Genomic DNA, 15,945 nt, shown 5'->3' with positions numbered 1-15,945 from the left:
GGATCTACACATTTTCTCACACACAGTGAGAGTCCGTGGTGAGTTCATGGAATCCCTCCATGGTGAGATCTCCCTGAAACTGGTGTGTCTGAAATGCCTTTATCTGGCAAATCTAATTTTATTCAAAATGTCAAACGCATCCCTTGTTCTGGATAAAATATATGCCCCTGTTGTGGTGTCTCCATATCAACCTACTCCTCTCCAATTCTCCCTCGATAAAGGTTGATAATGGAGATAAATTGTAATAGTTTTTTTTTTTAATGATTGAATACGGTTTTAATATAGCTTATTATTTTAAAATGAAGTGCACTTACTGGAAGTGGACAGGAATGAAAATTGTTTTCAATGTAATTTAAAACTGCCGTTTGTAGAAAATGAAACAAATCAGTAAAGAAATGCTGTATTGCTGGGCGAGTTTTAAATACGCCGTTGCCTCTGAGAGCAGATTGCCATGATTTTAGAAAGGATCTTGAAGAAGGAAAGGCGAATTCCTGAATCTGCGAAGTGAGGGAGAAGCAGGGCACTATCCTAAACCGCGTCCACTTACATCCAGGCACTTAGCAAACTTGGGAAGAGGGAAAGTTGGCAGAGTATCCTGAGCCCCAGAGGTCGGTGGGCGATATTATACAACCTAAGCAAATCCCAGAGGGCCTCCTCGCTACAAAACAAAGTGCGGGCTTGGGAGCCGGCACCAAAGCCCGGACTGGAGCTCCTGCAAACTGGTCGTTTGTAAACACCAAAGTGGGTGGAAGGAGGAGCAGGTCCTAATCTTTGGACCTGAATCCATCTCGGCTCTTCCTGCTGACTTTGTGAAAAGGGAATTAAGAAGATTCCCCGGCTCCAAAAGTGTGTAGTTCAGGGCGCTCGAGTTTGGGGGTTCTTTTTGCAGTTTCGCCTCGGGGCGGCCAGGGAACATGAGCGCCCAGCAGTGCCGGAGAGTCTGGCTGCACCAAGTTGCTCGCAGCGCCCGAGGCCTTCACTGGGCTCCGCAGGTGGGACTCCGGCGCGTCCCTCCGCTTGCTTTCCCGAGTTGCTGGACGAGGCGCCCGCCTGCAGCCCGGCTCCTTCTCCCGCTCAGCCGCTCGTTGTCCTCGAGGCCAGCCGCTCCTGGAGGCGACTACGAAGCGGTTTTCAGGGCGTCGGTGGAGGAGCCCGAGAAACACTGGGCTGAAGCGGCTCAGGGCATCGACTGGCACAAGCCCTGGGCTCAAACCATGCAGAGGAGAGATCCTTATAGCACCTCCTGGTGAGTGGCTGGACCAAACCCTCGCTGGGCTGCACCTCAGGGACAGGCAGAAACTCAACCGGTGCTGTGCTGTAGTCGCGGGTTTCCTGCATGGTGCTGGGTTGGATCATGATGAGAGGACCCGTGAGACGCCTTCCAACTCTCCTGTTCTGTGCATCATTTCACCTCCCGTTTCTGGGAGAAAGTGTGTCGTCACCTGTTGAATTTTTGCCTAGCAAACTGCTGCAAAAGGGACATTGAAATAAAGCTAGCAAGGCTTTGGGCAACCAACTCTTGCTCTCACTATTAAGTGCTAGCTAGAAGGGATTTGCTGGGTGGGTCCCAGAGACAGCAAATGCTTACCGCCAGGAAAGAGGGGTGCCCACCACATTGACCCAGGTGGTTGCACAGCTGCTCCTTAAGAAGTCCCTTTTGAACAGAGGAGATTATAATGACTATCACCTGGCTGTTAATATGCCTCTTTGGACCAGGTGATTGAGAAGGTGGGGCCTGTTCATTTCCAGGTGCAGATGGAGGAATCCGATTATCAGGACCCATGCAATCTGGATTTAGGCCCTGTTTTGGCACTGTTGGGACACGGGTGGCGCTGTGGGTAAAAGCCTCAGCGCCTAGGACTTGCCGATCGAAAGGTCGGCGGTTCGAATCCCCGCAGCGGGGTGCGCTCCCGTCGCTTGGTCCCAGCGCCTGCCAACCTAGCAGTTCGAAAGCACCCCCGGGGGCAAGTAGATAAATAGGGACCGCTTACTAGCGGGAAGGTAAACGGCGTTCCGTGTGCTGCACTGGCTCGCCAGATGCAGCTTGTCACACTGGCCACATGACCTGGAAGTGTCTGCGGACAGCGCTGGCCCCCGGCCTCTTAAGTGAGATGGGCGCACAACCCTAGAGTCTGGCAAGACTGGCCCGTACGGGCAGGGGTACCTTTACCTTTACCTTTACCTTGGCACTGTTACAATTTTGGTCACCCTGATGGATGTCCTTGGATGGGAGAGGGACAGGGGGAGTGTGACCCTCTTGATTCTCCTTGATCTCCCAGCAGCTTTTGGCAGCATCAACCATCGTACCTGCCTGGATGGGAGTTGAGAGCATGTTGACGTGATGGTTCTGCTTCTACCCATAGGGTTAATTTCAGAAGTGACATGGGAGGATTTCTGCTTGGGCCTGTGGTGCTTGTGCAATGGGGTTCCATCCTGTCCCCTATGCTCTGTAACATCTCTATGAGGCCACTGAGTGGGGGTCAACAGAGAATTTGGAGTGAGTATCTTGATGACACTCAAGCAGATTTCCATCACCCAGGGAAATTGCTATGTGGTGGCACCAGAGAGAGCCTTTTCTGCAGTGGTGTCCTGGCTGTGTAATACCCTCGCCTTAGAAACACAGAATTGTAGAGTTGGACTAGATTATTCCACAGGAATCATCTAGTCCAATCCCTCCTGCACCCCAGGAATATTTTGCCCAACGTGGAGCTCAAACCCATGACCATGATATTAAGAGTCTCATGCTTCACTGACTGAGTTATATCTAAGTTCAGCATTTTTTCTGATTTTGGTGCCAGGTTAAGATATGCCATTTTGCTTGGACAATTTAAGAGCAGGAGTGACTTGTCAGATTTTGGCTGGCCCACATGCATCTGAGACTACAGAACATGGCTCGTAGGCTGTCTTGAACCCCATATATATATATATATATATATATTCCCATGTAGTGGTAGAGCTTCTGCTTTGCATGCAGTAGATCAATCCCAGGTTCAGTCCTCAATATCTTCAGGTAGAGCTGGGAATGTCCCTTGTCTGAAATCCTCACTACTGCCAGTCACTGTAGACAATAAACTCAGTTTCCTGTGTTCCATAAACCACTATTAATATACACTATCAGGTACTTTAACAGAGAACTATCTCGTATAATTTATGTAAGATTATCCTTTTTCTTCTGTATTTATTTTCCTTTAACCTCTTGTGAAAGGAAAGCACCTCTGAACAATAATATGCTTTCCCTTGGATATGTTCCAGCCGTTCTGCAATATGATACTGAGTGTGTACTTAAGAATTCTTGTGGGTAAAAGGAACACAAGCAAAATTGGCTTGGATCACAGTGGGCAGTGCAACAAAAGCCCTGCTAGTGCTTAGAATGAAAAATCACACTGATCTGTCCTCTTTGTGCCAAAAAATGGCCTGAAGTGTTGCGCTACTATACCAGCTGACAATTCCTTCTGGATCGTGGTGTTTGCTTTTGTTTAAAACAATGATGCTTCCTAATTCTGTTGTTTCTGTGCAGATTACATTAGCTAGTTCTTGCTGCATAGCATCACTTGCTTATAGATTTCTTTATCTCTTTTACACATGCATGCATGCATGAACACACACACCAGGTTAAGGGAAAATCCAAAACCCTTCCTGTCTGTTGCTAGATTTAGGCTTTATCTATCATTTCTGGTTTTGCTTTGTTGTGAGCCTCTTGGATTGTTTTTATGAAAAAAAGAACTGTTGGACTTTGCAGTCATTTAGATTTTTTTTTAAAGATCCATGAAGATTATTCTGTTGGACTTGGGTGTTCTGTTTTGTTTTTAATGTGTGCTAGAAATGTCACAAGCATAGCCATTGGATTATGCACCTGGGATTTGTTTGTTACTCATTACAGTGCTGTATAATATTTATAAGCACCGTCTGATGTGCACAGAAAAGGAGCATTTGTATTCCAGCACCACTGCTAGAAATATATTACCGTATTTTTCGCACCATAGGGCTCACCGGACCATAGGGCGCACCCAGTTTTTAGGGGGGAAAATCAAGAAAAAAAATATTTCCCCCCCCAGCCCCAAAGAGCAACGTACAGGCTGCACACAACCTCTCCCTGCCGGAGGGGTTGCGCACAGCTATGGAAGAAGGCAAGGCAGCGAGCGGGATGGATCCTGCTCACTGTTTTGGCTTCCCCTTTAGCCCCATGCAGCCTCTCCTTGCCGGGAGACGCTGCACAGGGCTAAAGAATCCATGGCCCCGTGCAGCCTCTCCCTGCCGGAGGGGTTGTGCGCGGCTATGGCACAAGCCTGCATTCGCTCCATAGGACGCACACACATTTCCCCTCAATTTTTGGAGGGGAAAAACTGCGTCCAATAGAGCGAAAAATACGGTATTACTAACCTGTTGGATTACACAAAAGACCTCTTTCAGCTAAGATCCTGTTTCCCACAGTTGCCAGCCAACTAGTTGCTTCTACAAGAACAACATGAGGGCAGTAGGCCTCTCCTTCTTCAGTTTCATAGCAACTGATATTAAGAGACATACGGCCTCCAGTCATGGAGATAGCACATTATTGCCATTATAAACCCATCTAAATTGGTGTTCATCACTGTAGTTGACGGAAGAGCCTGAATGGGAGGCAGGAAAATTTTGGTCTCCCAGGGTGAGAGGCTGGGAGGAGAAAGGAAAGATCCCAGGTGAGAGCTGGAAGGGGCTGCTACCTTCTGTGGATAGTAAGGGTCAAGAACTACCTTTAAAAGAGGATTCCATATTCTATTCTTCTATTTGCATTTTTTAAAATTTAGATTAGTTTTCTATATCTTATTGTACTATGGTTAACTTTAATAAAAGTCTCATACAAATGAAATAAAACCAAACTGTGTCAAAGTCATCTTTTTAACCTTTCATATCCTTCAGTCTTCAGCCTGTTAACGTTTTCAGCTAAATCAGTTGGCCAGATCCTTATGTACCACCTGGATAATGTTAACCCTAGGCCAGTTTCCCAGTCTTTACTGATCACCTGATGAGCAACCATTATCAAAAATATAGCCAAGTCATTGTAAATTCCATTGTTGAACTGTGTGCTGTGGGTGAAGCACTTCCTCTTGTCTGTCCAGAATCTCCCACCACTCCCCATGCAACATGAGCCACATCTTGTGATTTGCAAGGGGGGGGGGGCGGGATTAGAAATATCTAAACTGGTTCTTGAGTTAATGTTGTAGGATCTGCAGCAGCAAGCAAATGTAAAATTATCTTTAGAGCACTGCAGATAAGTTTCTATATACAGTGGTACCTCAGGTTACATACGCTTCAGGTTACATACGCTTCAGGTTACAGACTCTGCTAACCCAGAAATAGTGCTTCAGGTTAAGAACTTTGTTTCAGGCTGAGAACAGAAATTGTGCTCTGGCGGCGCGGCAGCAGCAGGAGGCCCCATTAGCTAAAGTGGTGCTTCAGGTTAAGAACAGTTTCAGGTTAAGAACGGACCTCCGGAACCAATTAAGTACTTTGCCTGAGGTACCACTGTAACTCCATCTTGTATTGCCCCCCCCCCGCCATTTCAAGGGTAGTACAGAGACATTTGGACTTCCCATCCACTTTAGTGCATTGGGGATACCGTATGAAGATAGCTTCTCAAATTAGGAATGATGTGACGCAGGAGAATCCTGCACTGATGTTATACCTCCAGTTGGGCAGGTTATTCCTATCATGTGGGCTTCTGTGAGTGGGGTGAGGAATTGGCGGAGGCTAATTTGCAGGCACTAGTAGTATTCAGGTGCACATTTCAGTGCATATGGGATTCCTGAAAACTGGCCAGTGCAGATAAATTCTAGTCCATCTTACATCCATTTCTGGACTCGCCATAGCTGATAAAAAGAACTGTCCTAATGTTTTGACCTTACCGAATGTGGTCAAGGACAGAACTGCACAATGTTTAACTTGAACTAATATTCAAACTCCAGTGGAACTTTGTCCGTACTGGAAGGACTTGGGTTGGGATGGCTATGTTCTTATAGCCTGCTGGTCATTTTGCTTGGTATTATGACCTGACAAAAAAAAATATTTTCAGTAAGAGGTGATCCACATAATACTTTAGTTGTTGATATTACATATCTCTATAGTTTCCCCATTCTTCAGAATGTTGATAGATGCACATATTCAGGTAATATTGTCTGCAATTGCTGAGTTCACAAGGCTGAAAAAAATACCGCTGCCTCGATCAAAGAATTGCTAACTGCCATTCCACGGTTTACATCCATCCACATGAATGTGTACCCAGAGGTGATTATTGGGTGTACAACAATAGTATTGTGTATACTGGCCTTAAGAGGTAGGAAAAACCTATAATTTATTCTGGAAGATAAAGAGATTCAGAAGAACTGCTCTGTATGTACACATAGCATCGTACCTACAGGGATAATGATGTTTTTAATCGTGTGAGAAGAAGATAATGACTTGGATGTTGTAAAATTAGCATCTATGTATTCTTAGGTGGAGTCATTATATTCTAGAAACCATAATAGTTAATAAGGAAGTTTTGTGCAAAAAATGGCATGTACTACAAGATTATGATTAATACTGTGGCTTTCTTTGCTCAGGTTCTAAAATACATACGGACATATCTATATAGGCTATTGCGATAATCCTTATCTCCATGCCATGCAAAGCTTTATTTGCTGATTTCTGCAGGTCAGAAACCTGCTGAGGTCCCATAAATGTATTAGGACATTTTGTTTCTGGCTAGTTCGCAACTCCATACATATACTATAAAGTAATGCAAGGCATTTTGGGCAGGAGGGTCAAGAGGTTGGATGGTTAGCGGTATTTTGCTGCCTGAGGCAAAGGAGAAGATAATAATTCTCATTTGGCAAGATTTATTTTTTAACCCAGCGGTTTTCATTCTTCTTTCTTCTCTAGGTTTGTTGGGGGAGAGCTGAATATTTGTTATAATGCTATAGATCGCCATGTCAAGAATGGACAAGGGGACCAGATTTCTATCATCCATGACAGTCCTGTAACAAATGCTAAAGAGTTTATAACTTACAAAGAACTTCTTGAACAGGTGTGTTTAATGGATTTTTTTTTAGCAAGCAAGAGAGCCAAATGAAATTGAACAAAATTATTATAACATGGTTGTAAAACTTCAAATACAGGAAAGACTTTTTTCTGTTCATTTACCTTGCTGCATGTGTATATATTTCATAAAATTTATATACTGCATGGTTGTGGAAAACAAGCAAACCTCCAAGATGTTAACTGATAACATCAACTGATGTTGATAACTAATCTTGTTCTAGCAACAAACCTCTTGTCTTTTTGCTATTTCTTAATCATCTGCTGCCCTGGTTCATCTAATTCAGCAAACAGAACAACCATATCGCTTTTCCATTTAACGTATGAGTGTACATGGACACCAACTGTATGACATATGATTAGTCAACAATTGAAAGGGCTGTTAGGAGATTATCATTAATTAAGTTGATCAAGTTTAAGCACACAAGAAGAGATTTTTGTAATTGGTTTACACTGACGGGTCACTAAAGCATAAACCTAGCTTGTACACATAGGTTCCTATAGGACAAATTATGTTTGTACGATATACAGAACAGCCATATCTATGCAGATCAATCCAGAAAGCTGGGTTCGGCTTTCTGTGTGTGCATATGCCTAGGCTTGATAGAATAGTCCGTCCTTGAAAGCTTTATCTCTTTTTACATAAACTTTACAGATATTACAGGGAGGCTCACATGGTGCCTTGGTTACCTACAGGTGAAACCCGGAAAATTAGAATATCATGGAAAAGTTCATTTATTTCAGTAATTCAACTTAAAAGGTGAAACTAATATATGAGATAGACTCATGACATGCAAGGCGAGATATGTCAAGCCTTTATTTGTTATAATTGTGATGATCATGGTGTACAGCTGATGAAAACCCCAAATCAACAATCTCAGAAAATTAGAACACTAAATGAAATCAGCAAAACAAGGATTGCAAATAGAGCAGTATTGGACCTCTGAGAAGTAGAAGCATGCATATGTACTAATGCTTGGTTTGGGCCCCTTTTGCATCAATTACTACATGAGACCGAGCAATGCAGAAGAGCTGAAGGCTGCTATTGAAGCTTCCTGGTCTTCCATAACACTTCAGCAGTGCCACAGGCTGATAGCATCCATGCCACGCCGCATTAAGGCAGTAATTGATGCAAAAGGGGCCCAAACCAAGTACTGAGTACATATGCATGCTTCTACTTCTCAGAGGTCCAATATCGTACGCCATGATCATCACAATTATAACAAGTAAAGGCTTGACATATCTCGCCTTGCATGTCATGAGTCTATCTCATATATTAGTTTCACCTTTTAAGTTGAATTACTGAAATAAATGAACTTTTCCATGATATTCTAATTTTCTGAGTTTCACCTGTATCTTTAGGTTCCAGGCAAAAATATTCCTCTTTTCCCAGGATATTGCTAATTAAGCAATATATTGCCTTTTAAACTGGGTGGGTGGGTAGGTTTATTGCTTTTGTTTGTTACTGTGTGGTGTATTTTTGTGTTTTTATATTGTAAACCACCCTGTGATCCACCTAGGGTTGGCTGTGGGCAGGATTCCTGCATTGCACGGGGTTGTAATACTGTAGATGACCCCCATGGTCCCTTCCAGCTATGATTCTAGGATATGATAAGCAAATTAAAAACAAATTATGAAAATATTTCCACTCCGTGTATGAAACCGCTTGACATACTATTGCTTCAGTTGAGACAGGTTTCCAATAGGATGCAGAGACCCCAGAACCAGTTGTGTGCGCCCAAGAAGGCTTTTAATTTTCTTTTCTTCAAGGTTTTATGCCCCTTCCCATTGTGCAAAGCATGAGAGCCAAATCAAAAGAGATTTGTGACATGGTATGGGGAGAAACTATGTGGGGAATTAACTTAAGCACACATGAGCCTTTAACTGTGACTCCTGCATTGCAGTGGCTTGAACTAGACGGACCCTTTGGGTCGCTTCCAACTGTATGATTCTGCGAATCTGTGATGCATTTAAACTAGATGTTTGGATCCTGGCCTTAGCTTCCCAAAGCAAATTTGCTTGCACAGCTTCTGCTCAGGCAGTTAAATTTGCCCTAGGCTTGTCTTTCTGATATATTGATGCAATTGTATACTCTTTGTCCTACGCAACTAAGTAAAAACTATTTTAAAGAAAGAGGGCAAGAGTTACAGAAGTAGCTGCTGCTCTGGCAAATGTTCAATTGCACATTTCTGATAGCACAGCTTGTATTGCAGTCTGTCCCGAGTTATTATTGTATCATTTATTTTCTTCAGCGCACTTGCTCTAGGTAATCCTTGCACTCTGAGAGCGATTCAGTTTTGTCATCAAGCCAAATGTAAAGGTGAATTGTGGTTCAGAGCTGCTTGTTGGCTTTCATTTCCCACCAGCTCTGTACTTTCCCGTGGCAGTGACCTCTTGGTGGAGCAGTGGCAGTGTGCTTAGTTTGTCAGACGAAACATATCACAGATAGCGAAAAACTGGAGTGCAAACTCTCTTCAAACAATATTTTCTGGCTCCTGTTTGTTGATCAATAGAAAAAGTATGGGTTTATTATAAAATCCTAGAATTGCAAGGGTCATCTGGTGCAAACCCCTACAATAAGTTATCTGCTGTTCTGCTCATACATTGTGGACACAATTGGACTTCCTCGCCTACCCCCTCCAGCTCTCCAAGTGCTTTCAAATTCAATTCCAGAGGGTTGGGGGAACTCTGGAGCAGATTTTTTTTGGGGGGGTGGTGAATGGGAAGAGGAGAAGAATGACCTTTTGAGATAAGCCCTGCTCTCACATCATTGCATACAACCCTCAGATGAAACCTTAGCAAAAACTTGTTTGGTGCAGTGCTGGATTTGAGGCAGTGTAACAAAACCTATATTCCATAGCTATTTGCTATTTCGTCATTCTCATATTCGAAAAGGAATTTGTATTCAACAGTGCTAATTCAGCCTTACATGATCTGGAGGTTGGGAATACCTTATTAGGGAATGAGAAAGGTACTGCCTAAGCCTAGATCCACAGAGGACACACTGCTCTGTGCCCTGGATTTTTACAAAAATAAAATATTGTGAGGGCAAGAACTTAGTGGAAGGACCCTAGCATAGTGGCAAAACATCTGGGTTGAGAGCATAATGTTCCAGATTCAGTCAGGGTGGGAGATGACCCAGACTGAAACCCTGGACAGCCAATGCCAACCAGTGTAAGACTATACTGAGCTAGATGAACCAATGGTCTGATTCGGTATAAGGCACCTTCCTTTGTACCTTCTTTTTGGAGACACCTGTACTTTGGGATGGTCATTTTATCCACCATTCACCTGTTACTTTTTAAGGTTGCTTAAAACCTGATAATAAGGGCATTTGGTGATGGGTTTTGATGATTTGAGTTGATTCTCTGTAGCCTTCTGGTTTTCATGGGCATAAGAAAAAAACACCCTCACCTCTTGCCCTGGCCACAGTGATCCAGCAAGGTTTAGGGAAAGGCAGCAGCTTTGTAACAAAATTTCCCACCACCACCACCATAGCATTGGTGTATCACGATGAAGATGAAGATGTTTGGTACTGTCTCAGGTGCCACTTCTCTAACGGAAAGTGAGATGAAGAAATCTTAAATCAGCTAGTAAATTAAAGTTAGATGGCTTGTTTTGGTCTTCTGTCTTCGTTGTTACGATAAATCTTTGACCAGCATAATGTAAAGGGGTGGATTATTTATAAAATATGCTAGTCAGTCTATACAATCAGCTCTGAAATTGTGCTGGTATTATTCATTTAAAACAACAGCCGTTTTGTTTACTTCAGCTGTCCACCGCATTCTGAGCTGCATAGAATGTTTATGGTGTTTTTTTCTAATTTAGGTTTTGTGGAAAGAGGTGTTTTACAGCTGCAAATTGACTGCAGCACTTCCTAAGTTAGTAAGGTGACATGAGGAAGCCTTTTCCTTTGTAATTACATGATCCTTAGGGATTGGCAGCCAAGAAAGGATTTAAAGGTTAGTTGTCAAAGCATGGCATTGTGTCAACTCTTTTGTGTGTTGAAAATTACCTGAACTGTTACAAAAAGAGAGCAAGAGATCACGTTAAATAGCATTACTCGACAAAAGTGTGTTTTAAAATACCCCTTTTAAACAACAAACCTTTATGGGGGAGGAAATCCTTTTATTTCCTCTCTCTTTTTCCTGATCTCCTTTTCAACATAAATAAAATACACATTTTCAGCCTATACAAACCACATTCCCCCCCTTTTAAAAAATACATTTTTATTGATTTTCCAATATCGTTGCAATAGCAGCCTCATTATAACAATACCATTTTAAACCAATGAATACAATTATTAATGCCAATTGTTCCAATGTCAAATTATACAATTGAATCAAACTGGTCTCGCCATGTGTGTCAGCGGAGTGCACTTAAACCTGCCCCATCCTGTTAGCCCCCCCATTCTGTTCCACCCTCTTCCTGAACGTGTGCAAAATTGCAACCTCCCGTAATTGAATGGGCCTGTTTTGATGGCTCATAACATAAGCCTATGGCACCACTGGATCACCAGTTTGCTATACACGAGGAAACATGTGCCTGACAGAATCAGTATTTCAGAAATGCTATCATTTCCTCTATGTAGCGTTTCTATTACGCCAGTAACAAAAGCTGCAGAACTATGGATTGGGCTTCAGGCCTTTCACCCCAACCCCCAACCCCCCCCCCCCCCCGGTTATTGAGACTCTTCTGCTCAGTGTTTTGAGATGCAAACTAGAGCTAAAATAATGGGTCAGTGCACACTGAGCTGCACAAAAAAAGCAGGAAAGCTGCAAATATAGCCATGTTACCACATGTGCCCTTTTCAAAACTGATACAGTGGTACCTCGGGTTACATACGCTTCAGGTTACATACGCAGGTTACAGAGCCCGCTAACCCAGAAATAGTACCTCGGGTTAAGAACTTTGCTTCAGGATGAGAACAGAAATCGTGCTCTGGTGTCGCGGTGGCAGTGGGAGGCCCCATTAGCTAAAGTGGTCCTTCAGGTTAAGAACAGTTTCAAGTTAAGAACGGACCTCCGGAACGAATTAAATATGTAACCAGAGGTACCACTGTATGCATATATGTTAACTTCCAATTGGGCTGCTGTCCATCCAAAATTTCTTGTGTCTTCTTTACTCACGGGCCCTCCCCTATAATGACAACAATCATATTCTGTATAAGAAGCACTATAGTCTTAAAAAAAAACCCAACCACACTTTTTTTTTGCCAGAGTGCATTTCTTACAGATCACAACTCAGTTGGAAAAAAGCTGCATAGGAAGCAAGAAAAGGCATAATTAGGCTGGAGCCAGAAATGGTTGTTGCAGACTAGCTCCTAGATTTTCACAGCAAAAGTGCTACCCCTTGCATTTTCCAGAACTCCATTAGCACCCTGCCTCTCACTTTCAGCATCCTGATCTGCAAAGCTTTCCTGCTTTAGCTGAACAACATCTGCTTTTTGAATCTTCCAACTAGATGGGAGGTTATAATCACAATTGATTTACCGTATTTTTTGCCCCATAACACTCACTTTTTTCCTCCTAAAAAGTAAGGGGAAATGTCTGTGTGTGTTATGGAGGGAATGCCTACAGGTGGCATGCCTACGGATTTTCCTCCTCTAAAAACTACGTGCGTGTTATGGTCGGGTGCGTGTTATAGAGCGAAAAATACGTACTTCCTTTGAGGGCAATTCTTTGCATATGCCTGTTACAACTTACTTTGGCTTGCTTAGCTTCCACCAAATGGTTTATGAACCACGGTTCACATTAACTGTGATTCTAGTGGCTGCATTGATACCTGCCACATGTATACCGTTAACTGAAATTTATTTTCCTGCACCTTGATATTTAGGAGGAGGAGGAGCTGCTTTACACAGTCAGATCCTCTGTCTCCCTAATGGAGGACTTTCTGCATGCAAAGAAGATGCTTTACCACTGAGCCACAGCCTTTCCCTGTATCTCTCTTGGTGTGGCTCATTCTTATCACACTAAACTATGATTTACCTGAATGGATTGATTTCAGAAAGCGTGCACTTATTGTCCTATTAGATTTATTTGGCTAGAACTAGTATGAAATTGGGGGTGGGAAACATGGAGCCAAGTAACTAGTTTGAAATGAGGGGCTCATGTGACGTTGGCAGGATTTGATATAGTCTCATAAATATTATGAGAGGCAGACCTTGTACTTGGGGCACATGCCTATTCAGGTTTTTTTAATATAGCTTTATCATACTTGCTAAAAAGTGTAACTTGCCAAACATGATAATTAAATGTTATACCACACACATTTCTAATAAAATGGAGTAGCTCATGAGTGAAATTTATTCGTGTGTTTCTAAAGCACCTTTTACTAATAGCATTTTGATTAGAGCTTACTTTTGGTTGTGGTTTGTCTTTACGGAATAAAGGAATACCAACTTTTAATTTCTTGTTTATCCCAAGGTAACTGATTCAAATCTTCATTCCCCCCCCCCCCTACCTTGCCTCAGTTTTTGATCGTGTCGTTTCAAGTGGTATACACTGAATTAGCATGCTTTACTAATTGCTTGTGGTAGATTTATGCAGTATTTTCTTCTCTTAAGAGTTAAACGTTATTGATCTTGAATGTTTTTCAATAAATTGTTTTTGGGGGATAGCCACATTTTGGTCGTTTTAATAAAAGAACAGTCACAGAATCATAGAGTTGGAAGGGACCATGTGGAACATCTAGTCGAAGGCCCTGAAATGGAGGAATATTTTCCCCAATGTGGGATACCAGCCCATGACCCTGAGATTAAGAGTCTCGTGCTCTTATACTCTCACTCTCATAGAACACATCATGTGAATACAGGCCTTGCGCCAGCAGTTAGGCACTGACCAAGGGCCTCTGTGGCTAAGGAGTCCCCTCATTCTCCTCACCAAAGCCTTGGGCAGCCAGTTTAGCAGTGGGTGGGCAGTGGCGCCGCTTTAGAATAGGAACCAAGCAAGCTTCCATTGGTGGTGGTCACCTGCCATTTTAATTCACCCAAAATGCAAATCTATAGAATCCATGGATCTGTGGATCCAGAGGCATTACATCTTGGGGAAATGAAATGGCAGCCAGCACCTGTGGTTTGCAGTAGAGGTTGTCTTTCATTCCAAAGTGTCACCGCTGCCTACCTGCTGCTAAAACATCACTCACTGGCGCAGTTTGCAGGTTGCTAAATGGTGGTGTTGCTGTGACAGCAGTGGCAGAAGAAGAACAAAGTATGGCTACATTAAAGGGGATAAAGTACATAGGGGATGGGGGTCCATCGGCGCCATTGTGTTGAAGCCCCCCTGGAATCTGGTGCTAGTACTATGTGAGTAACCTCCATATAACTTTAAACTGTTGCCTGCTCAGGTTTCCAAGCTAGCTGGTGTCATGAGGAGCCACGGTGTGAAGAAGGGAGACCGTGTTGTCATCTACATGCCAATGATTCCACAGACGATGTACACAATGCTGGCGTGTGCAAGAATAGGAGCTATACATAGTCTCATTTTCGGCGGATTTGCTTCAAAAGAGCTTTCAAGTCGCATTGATCATGCCAAGGTAACAATTAATTTTTCTCAAGTATGGAAGAGGCGAAGTGAAACGGGTCTTGTAATAAATGGAAGCTGGCAAGTAACCCTGCACATCATCTGCCCCACTGCTGTGCTACTCACTAGTCAACCGTGGCAGGAAAGCCTTGTAAATGAAAATACTATTATTATTTTTATTTCATGATGATGATATTGTGATTTTTATTTTTTATTTTTATATTTTGCAGCCAGGGCAGTCAGTGGTTTTTTGAGGCTTGGTAGCTTTTATAGACTTTTTTGCTTTTAAGGAGGATATGAATTGCTCTAATGACAGTGTTTTCAGCCTCAGAACTGACCTTTTCCTAAGGAGCTGGCATTTCTAATCAGGACTGCTGACAGGTGGGTAGAAGTGGCAGGATTTAGGACCCTAGGTCAGCAGGGAGCCCAGCCTCTTAGTTTTTATTAAAAAAAGAAAGAAAGTCAATTGGATATTTCTGAAGAAACTTGGAACACAAAACATGGGGGCAGCTCTAATGCTTAAGCACTCAGCAGGCAGCACCATTAGTAAGGACACTTAATCTCTGTTGCTAAGTGATCAGAGCAAGAAATGCTGAGCAGTTTCACCTGGGACTTGGGAGAGCCCTCCCAGAGCAGCAGAAAAATCAGGAGAGGCTCCTTGCTGCTAGCCTGATGTTGGACAGAGGAAGATAATTGGGGTATGTTTGTTTAGCAATTTCTGCTGCGTCCAAATTATTTCATTCACTTCCCAAGTGTGGTGCCTTTACAGAGTAAAACACAATTGGCTGGCTTTGGTATGTTTTACTCAGAAGTAATTTCCTTGAAATAAACAAGGCTTCCTTCCTACTGGGAAAAATGGTGGTCTTGCAACCCCCCCCCCCCCAAGTTTCCATGTCCCCATTGCTGGTCTGCTTGTCATCACGGGGCTATTATTTATTAATACACTGTTAACCTTAAACAAAAATATAAAATACAAGGTGAATCAGCAAACACCTTACAGCTGTAGCATGTTAACATTTCTATGAGACTGTACTTCAACACCAGGATACTTTTTTGTTTATCAAGGTGGGCAAAATGGGTTGCAAGCTGTGAAATTGCATATACTTGTTGCTTGTGGTATATTTGTCTCACAGTTTTACTCCCAGGAGCTCAAGGCTGTGTATTTTGTCTTTCACTGCCTGCTTTTATCTTCACACCAGCCCTGTGAGGTAGGCTAGGGTGAGAGTTCAGACACTAAAGCTGTGAAACTGCACATCATTTGAGGGTTTTGGGTTTTTTTTGGGGGGGCATAGTATTAGGATTGACATTTTGTTTGTTTGTTTAGGTATTATGTTGTAAACATCAGGACACTGAAACAGTGTAGGAAGCT

The 15,945-nt window shown here is 42.9% G+C and overlaps 1 protein-coding gene across 5 annotated transcripts in view; it reads left to right on the top strand.

The window, feature by feature from the left end:
- The first annotated feature begins 766 nt into the window (after positions 1-766).
- The window catches only part of ACSS3 (acyl-CoA synthetase short chain family member 3), an 81,919-nt gene continuing 66,740 nt past the window's right edge, over positions 767-15,945 (top strand). For 3 of the 5 annotated variants that reach the window (XM_079991828.1, XM_079991827.1, XM_079991826.1), the window contains exons 1-3: positions 767-1,246; positions 6,898-7,042; positions 14,401-14,589. In XM_079991828.1, coding sequence (XP_079847954.1) covers positions 915-1,246; positions 6,898-7,042; positions 14,401-14,589 — 666 coding nt within the window. In that variant the 5' untranslated portion in view covers positions 767-914. The remainder of the gene's footprint in view (positions 1,247-6,897; positions 7,043-14,400; positions 14,590-15,945) is intronic. The other 2 variants (XM_079991829.1, XM_079991830.1) reach the window with 2 other exon arrangements.

This window comes from Podarcis cretensis, assembly GCF_951804945.1.
Source record: "Podarcis cretensis genome assembly, chromosome: 10".
Taxonomy (NCBI): Eukaryota; Metazoa; Chordata; class Lepidosauria; order Squamata; family Lacertidae; genus Podarcis; species Podarcis cretensis.
The sequence above is the reverse complement of the archived record's forward strand: the minus strand, read 5'-3'. Positions and strand labels throughout refer to the sequence as shown.